Source organism: Meriones unguiculatus, chromosome 6, assembly GCF_030254825.1.
Source record: "Meriones unguiculatus strain TT.TT164.6M chromosome 6, Bangor_MerUng_6.1, whole genome shotgun sequence".
In the NCBI taxonomy this organism is placed as follows: domain Eukaryota; kingdom Metazoa; phylum Chordata; class Mammalia; order Rodentia; family Muridae; genus Meriones; species Meriones unguiculatus.
In genome coordinates, this window is record NC_083354.1 from 79,074,101 (window position 1) to 79,082,397 (window position 8,297).

The following is an 8,297-nucleotide window of genomic DNA, read 5'->3' on the forward strand; positions in this document are numbered from 1 at the left end:
AAAAGACTAAGCAAATAAAAGACTAGTTGTGGTTGAGCTTTGGTGAATATACTTTCATCAATCCAAATGTGTAATGAACTGCTTTTTCTAGTCACAGCAGTTCCTAGAAGGCAAAACCAAAGAACAGGAACTGGATCTTCCACATAGCTCTACACTGCAACAGTGTCCTCATAGCCTAGGTGTGTCATCAAGGTCTGCTGTCTGAGTCTTGGCTTGCCCAGGTCTTTCCTAGCTGCTGCCTGCACTGTTGAATAGCTTTCTGTTGATCTTCTGTCTGCATAAATGTGTAGCCCTTCCTGGCAGCCTGTGCTCACCTGACAGATCTCAGAGAAATGATGTGTGACGGCTGCTGTTAGAGCCAGGTGATTACTGAGAGGTACCAACCTATGGCTTACAGAGCTGGATGCATGGCCTGTGCTTCCCATTGGGTGCATCACCTAAGGACAAGTGCATGTTACAAGAGTCAGAGTCACATTTCACCCCCAGAATCTCTGACTTCACCTTCAGGCCTTGTATGCTCATTCACAATCCTGCCTTTCTAAGCTTGGTCCTGCTTCTAGGACATGATAACTTTCTGCTTCCAAGAAAGTTAGTTAAAACTAACTTAGCAAAGGTATTAAGAAATCTGGAGAGGGACACCCTGGGCTAGTACCATCCCTGCTGACTGGGTAGAGTGCAGGGCCTCTACTTGCAGAAGAGAGTCCACCTACCTATGGAAAAATACTATTTATATTTGGATGGGTAGGGAGAGGGAATTTACAAGTATCCCCTTTTAGTCACTGTACATTTTTAAAATAAGTTCACAGAGTTTAAATCAAAGGGTTAAAAAGTCTGTATTTACTCATATTTTGCTCAACTACAGTTTTCCCAGTCTAGCATAGCTTCCAAAAATGGCATCATGATTCTTCCAATAAAGTTGTGGCCCAGAGAATATTGCTGTCTGTTTGGACACAAACTGATTTGTGTCTCTGGGGCAATATTTTCTCAGTAGTAATTGAAATACTGTATCTTCATTGAGAAGGTTAATAGGTAACCTCTTGCTTCCTTCCCAAAATCAGGCAGGAAGGACATAAATAACTACCTACCAGTGATATTCACAGTAATTCTGTCTCCTACACTGACTGTCTTCCCATTCTATGGAAGATAATGTAAAGAAGGGTCGGTCATCTGATTTCTTTTCTTAGTGCAAGTTTAAAGTGTTTATATCCCTCCTTACAATCTTTTAATAAAAAAAATTTACTGAGATTTCTAATATAAAATTTTCTAATCAGCTTTCTCAATATTACACTCTTTTGTATTGACTCGAGTAGGAGACTTAAAAGTGGCAGAGTTCACATACTTAGAAGATTTGAGGGTTCCTGTTTTAAATTTTAAGACTTTGCTGAAAGAGCCTTTAAGTGGGAGCATAAGACCACCTCCCTCTTTAAGGAGAGCTAACCACACCCCCTGGTTTGGTACTCAATTTCCACGCTTATCACACACAGTAGATCTTTGGAATTTTGGGAGATTTCTGAAGCCAGGACAAAACAAACAAGCAACACAAGTTAGGTTACACTGAACTGTACCCAGGCCCACATGAGTCTGAATTGCCCCAGATAGTTTTCCCAGGATATGTCAGTATAATCAAGTGGAGGAATGTGACATTTTAACTGCTATATTTACAAATATTTTAAAATCCCCCAAATAAAATGACCATAATACCAGAGAGGAATCACCTTTTGTAGTAGTGTGTTGTATTGATGGAAGAGAAAAGTGTAGCTCCTGTTAATCAAAAGCCTGTTTCCTCAGTCTTACCATTACCCCTAGCCCCTTGGGAGATGGAGAAAGAGTCATTTCTTCACCTTCTGACTGCAAGAACTGCAGACAGCAACTGTGGCAGTTCAGGTACTGATGAGAACTTGCACACGGGAGCAAAGAAGGCTGTGTCTCACTTCCAAATTAGGAAAAGACATTTCTACATGTTTCCATAGCCCGCAGTCTGCTGCCCTTTGAGGCCAACCCCTCACAGCTTTCCTCTTTGTGTAAAGTTGCTGAATCTCAGCCACTGTCAGCAGTCCTTTGCATGCAGAGTTCTCGGGAGACATGTGGACTTTAGTATCAAACAATGCAACTCATATTTGATTTTGGATAACCTTACATATTGAATAAAATAACCCTTGAGAAAGAAGCAATAAAATCACTGTAAGAAAAATGACTCATGTTTCCAAGATGTCTAAAGTGATCACTCATCCCAACAAATGGTAATTCTTTCAAGACCTGGTGGGCATGCACCACACTTACAAAGTCTGGAAGAAAAGCCTTACTTTAAAAAAATGTTAAAATATACCAAATGAATGTTTCTGGTATTTTATTCCAGACGGTGTGCTTAAAAACAAAATTTAAAAGTACTAGAGACATACAAGGGAAGAGGGTTGGCCAGAGGGGTCCTTGCTAACTGGGCAGGCTTATCAGTTTGTTTATGCGACTCTAATTGTTTTCCACTTTCTGCCTCCACTGGTCAGAGTGCAAAGATGTGAACAAAGTGGCTTATTGCCCACTGGTGCTGAAGTTCAAGTTCTGTAGTCGAGCATACTTCAGACAGATGTGCTGTAAGACCTGCCAAGGACACTGACCTGCGGAAAGCCAGAGGGTTCTGACATCTCATCGTGGAAATGCGTCCATGAAAGAGAGCCACCCAGAGGAAGTAGACTGGTGTCCTTACAAAAGCATTACCCTGTGGAAAGTGTAACCACTGGTCAGCCCTAGCTGACAGGATTTCAATATTATTTTAACTTCTGTGAAGTGGGATTTATTGATTCAAAGTGCTGGACACGGTATTAGGAGGGAATGCCAGATCTGAGAGATCCAAACAACACAGGGAAACTCACTTACTGTGGAGCGTTTGTGTTCTTTCAAGTAAATCTAATAGCCTGTTTACCTCCTTGGACCATTAAGATAATTTTTATTATGGACTTAACAATGACACTGAATCCATTTGTATTTAAGGCTGTTTTAAATATAGTTATTATGACTTGGTCAACTATGGAAGTAGAAGAGATTCAGAATTCTTAAGTCATAGCTTAAAAATATTTACTATACTTTATCTCACCACAATAGCACAACAATTTAAATTATAAAATGGACCTTGAACTGTAATTTAAGAAACAATTATAAATCAAACATAATGAAAGTTTGTATTATTTTTTGTTATCCCACTTAATTTCCTTAGGAATGACCCCTGTTCTGAGCACTGCTGTGAGCCATGTATAAAACCCTATTAAACTCAACAGTGAGGGACTTGGTTTGAAGCTGTGCAGCAAGGGCTGCAGCTGTGCAAGTCTATAAACTCAGTGCTAAGAGACTGTGGCCAACTTGCCATTGTGCAATGAAGCTGAGATTTCCATTATAACTTCAAGAGAAAAACATTTCAATTTCATGTAGAAGCCAGACCTAGGGTATGGCAGAGACTGAAGTACTAGGCCCTTTGCAGCCATCACACAAGATGCCTTACTTCTTCTTTGAGTCCCCCTGGCTCCTTAGTGTTTACATCCCCACCAGCCACAGATGAGCTTCTGCCCTGTTGGGCTGTTGCATGCATGGTAAGCTTATTGGAGATGATGCCATGCAAAGATAGGCTGACTTAGTAACAGCCAGGCGGGCCCTTCTTCAACTCGCTGACAGTCCGATGGGTTCCACATGTCCCTTCTTTGATATGGTAGAAGGTCATTTATTTATATGAGAGCAAGTGTGTGCATGTGTGTATGTATGTGTGTGTGTGCAGGCACTCCTGAGGGTGGAGACAGGTGAGTTTGCTTGCATATAAATGTGCTTTTTCTGTGAGTTTTAAAATAGGGAAGGATAACAACCAAAGAAGAAAAGTTCAAGGAGAGAGATCACAAGGTATAAGCTTAGCAGTTACTCGACCAAATAGTTTGTATGGATGTTCTCAATGGCTATTAAATGTGAAACCCGGTTTCCTGGGCAAGTCAAGGTCTAAAAATCACATCTTGCTGAATTGAAATGACTAGCTTAGGTCTTCCCATCTTCAGGCTTTACAATTTGCTGTCAAAGGACTCAACAACTAGATGTTTTTAAAGGGTACTTGTTTATATTAATACTTTGTACTTGAACACATGTAGCTTGTAGTGGGTTTCGGTGATCGTGCTTTGTGTCAAGCACACCTCTTTAGCCCTTCACATATGTGCCCCGTGCATACACCATCATCTAAAACACAACTAGACAGCTACTTTGTAAAAAAGAGAGTATTTTCATTTAAGAGCATGTCTCACTTACATCTACCACTGTGCTCTGAAACTCAACTTCAGTGTATCACCTATGTGGTAACCTCAGAAGAAACACTGTCACCAAAGGCCTCCTCAGCTTCTGGCTCTCCGGATACAGTTGTCCTGGATATTACCCCACACTCCAGTGTGACCGGCCACATCTCATTCCCTCCTTCTCGCTCAATACCATCCCAAGTTTTCCAAAGGAGGCTATCAGTGATACAAAATATACAGCCAAGACCTCCATCTAACTGCCCTGAGATGACCAGCCCCAGTGCCATCGCAGCCATTCCATTAAAGGAAGGCAGCCCATGGAAGCCTGGCCCAGACTTGAATTCCCTTGGTCCTTTTCAAAGGACAGTTAACTTGGTGCTAATGTGCCCTGGTGAAATGAAGGAAGACTGGGTGATTGCTGAGGCAGTTTAGACATAGGCTTGCTATCCACATATGATTTTTACTAGCATAAGTATTAGCTCATGCTTCTATTCGGAGAAGATCCCTTATAGTACTTGTAAAAAGCTGTATTTACCTCACTTGGAAGCTAATATCACAGGAACTGACCCCCAGGTACTGTGCAGTGCCTGCCTCTGCCACTGCCAGGGGAAGAGATCAGCCCGTGCTCTCTCCAGGAAGTGCACCGCACTGAGGGCAGGCTTCTGCCAGAGGCAGCACAGCCTTCCGTGGGAGAACAAAGCATGGATAGACCAGAATGCAATCTTTTCAATTAGAGCCTGAGTTTAAACCTGAGCAGGCTAAACAAAGCAAAAAGCATCTTCCATAACACAATGCAACACCGCTGCTACTACAGCCATCTCTGTGCATGGTAACAGTGGGATCATCAGCAGATGCTGGGCTGCTCTGGCAGGCACTCCAGACGTCGGGAGCTATATTGACTACTTAGGGTACTAAGGTACCCATGGCTGGGAGCAGGGTCTGCCACTGGTATAAAGGCTTACCAAAAAAAGGAACATTAAATGTACCCAAATGACTTAACCCCTAAAGACAGGTATGATTTCCCAATTGTCCATATCATTAGGAATTGATGTATTTGAGTGAATGTCTTCTAGGTATTCTTAATAATACAGAACGAAATTACCTTTGTATTATTGTGATTAGTTGTTGCTTATTATTTTATACTCAGTATTAATGTGGCACACTGTTACTATTTTTGCTTTTGTAAATTATATTCTAATTTATTGCCATGTTTCCTAACACCTGTCCTTTATTCATTCCCCTGCTTGTAATGAAAATGAAAGTCATTGTAACACTTGATGGAGTGAAATTTCATACCAGGCACAGATTTTTTTTAACATAGATAATTCAGTAAGTAATAAAACTTCAGCTTGTAAAAATGATGCAGATGAGGTTGTCTGTTTCCTGAAGAAGCTTGTGTTAATCCTGTGGCAGAACGTGCCTGTCCCTTGGAGTACCAACCCTAATCTAAGTCTACTCCAGCAGTACCATGATGGAGATGTTTGCCGTAATCTTATCATGTCTTCCGGGGATTGTCTGAGTGTGTTAGCTCTAATAAATGCAAAGGCTTCAGGATTTCCAGTGGGCTACTCCTGCAGAATAGCTAGTCCCCTACCAGAAAGGACTCCATGGCCAGTGCCACAGACCTTCATTCACCAGTGGACATTTCATCCTCCTTTCTTTTCCTCCCCTACGAATTATTAAAGATACAAGATACTTCACTGTGTAAAGAGTACTGAACAGTGAACTAATACTTGAAGGATTTTTTTGTTCTGTGATGGTTCTACTGGGTGCACAGAAACATTATGGGCGTACTTTTTCATCTTCAGACATTTTCTCTTAGACTGAAGATAATGCAGAAACATGTGGCCCTGTTTAATGTTTTTGTCTGTTAACTAAGAAGACATGAATGACCGGACAGGGTGATATTTTACTCTGCCACCCCATGTCCCGTATGCAGTATTGCACATTAAAATATATCTAATTGGGCCAGGCATGGCAATATACAGCTATTATCACTGCACTTGGTAGGTTGAGTCATGAAGCTAGCCTTTGCGATGTATCAAGACCCTGTCTCAGAATAACCAATCAATCAGTAAGATTGAGCCAAATGAGATGATTGAGAGTCCTGGGAGTGTTTCCCCTGGGCTAATCTAGGCCCCAAATATGATAAACTATAAACACTCAATTGATGAAGGGATTATGGAAATCAGCCATTTAACCACACACTCCATTTGCAAAGCATAAACCTACTAGGATTCCTGGAGAGAACCAAGAAAAGAAACCAAGAAACTGAGTTTCTCATTGACTTAAACTCCTGACTTTAATAGGCCCGTTTTTGTACTTTGCTTTCAAGCATCCAGTGAGATGTTTGTTTCCTTCTGACAAGTCTTTTCGATGCTATCATGCTGCGGTATTTACTTTCAGAAGATTCTCCTACTCCCTAGGAAGCACTAGTCCAACCCTTAAGCCATTATAGGCCAAGTAAATTAAGAAAAAAGTTACATATTGATCTGGCTAACAAAAACCTGAATTTGAATGGCTGCCATATAACTGGTTCTTAAAAAAAAAAAAATACCTTAGCCCAAGAGAATTGGAAATTCTAAATAAGTGGCCATAGTACAGACACCAAATCAGTCCCTGGATAGAGAGTAATAGATAGATAATCCTCACTTGGATTTTTTAAAAAAAATTTTATTGATTTTTTTTTAATTTTCACACCATTCACCCAATCCCATGCATCTTCTTGTCCCTCCATATCCATCCTCTGCCCTTGCAGAGACCCCCCAAAGACAACAAAAAATAAAATAGATATAGTAAATTACTTACTTAATTAATCAATTTAAAATCTTGCTTTGGAAGCAGAGACAGTAGTAGGACCTAACGGTCTGGGGCTACTTTACCTGACCCAAATGTCCTTAGCAACTGTGCTACCCTGGGGCAGCTCCTCATTGGCTAGGTTCCCGCAGAATGCAGAGGACAATACTATCTGCCAGCCACTCGCTACCGATCGACTGAGTTGTTAAGAGTCACAGAACCAGTGAGGGGATTGTTCCTTCCTTGGCATTGGAGAGGGGAGAGGGACTCTTGCCTACATCTGGGATGGAAAGTTGCAGAGGATGCCCTTATGTCAGAGAGAACACTAGTCCGTTAGAAATGGGATCCTCATTCATAGAAAACAGTAGGAAGGGCCTCAGGGTCCAAGAAGGATGAGCTTCAGTCTTCCATCTTGATGTGGAGGATGGAAATCCAGTGTCTGATGACAAAATGACAAGTGAGGACCAAAGTGTGAGCATGCAGTTAGCGTTTGTGGGAAAGGAGATCAGAGCCAGTCTAGCACAAAACATGACTGCCCCAGCAGGGCACATTCACCTTCCCAGGAAAGCCCTGCTGTAAATCGTGGAGCCTGCCCTTGCCTCACAGCCTCCACACCATGCCCAAACACAGCAAACGCCCTAGCTGACCTATTTCAACAGCTGGAACACAGTTATTTCCAGGTTGGCTTCCGTATAAGTTTTAAGGAAGAAAGGTGAGTTTTTCTCTATTTCAGTCATACTAGGGCCATTGGGACTTGAAAACTTAGGTCTTCAGGTTGCCGCCAGTGAGAACATTCCTGACCTTCTGTGGTGGGTCCTCAGAGTGGAACCAGGTGTTCTTTCAGCCCATGCCAGAATGTACTGGCCGCCCAACTGGCCCCCTGCCTCCACCCATGATGGGCTTTGTCTGGCCCTCTACCAAACAGCTGTTCTGAGAGCCACAGGTGGCCGCCCACATTCTTGCCTGGCCAGCAGCTGCACTGGCCTGACTCAACCTGGCAAGATATGTGACTCTGCCCCTCTGTCCCGGCTTCTCCCTCAGCCAGGTTACTCAGGGGACGAGCGAGAAGGCAAGCCAGTATTTAATTGAATGCATTCATCTTTTATGGTTCAAAGATAATCAAACTGCACAGTATGCTCTTCCCTTTCTTTCAATATCATCAGGATTGGTATGTTTACAAATCAAATTAATTTGATATGAGTGAACAGAACTTCAGTTCCAGTTTGTTTTGTGTATTATTGATAG

At 42.1% G+C, this 8,297-nt stretch overlaps 1 protein-coding gene across 3 annotated transcripts in view; it reads left to right on the forward strand.

Moving 5' to 3' along the window:
• Window positions 1–5,617, forward strand: part of Adamts6 (ADAM metallopeptidase with thrombospondin type 1 motif 6) — a 263,176-nt gene extending 257,559 nt beyond the window's left edge. For all 3 annotated transcript variants that reach the window (XM_060385684.1, XM_060385685.1, XM_060385686.1), the window contains one exon: window positions 2,502–5,617. In XM_060385684.1, the coding sequence (XP_060241667.1) occupies window positions 2,502–2,611 (110 nt within the window). In that variant the 3' untranslated portion in view covers window positions 2,612–5,617. The remainder of the gene's footprint in view (window positions 1–2,501) is intronic.
• The last annotated feature ends 2,680 nt before the right edge of the window (window positions 5,618–8,297 follow it).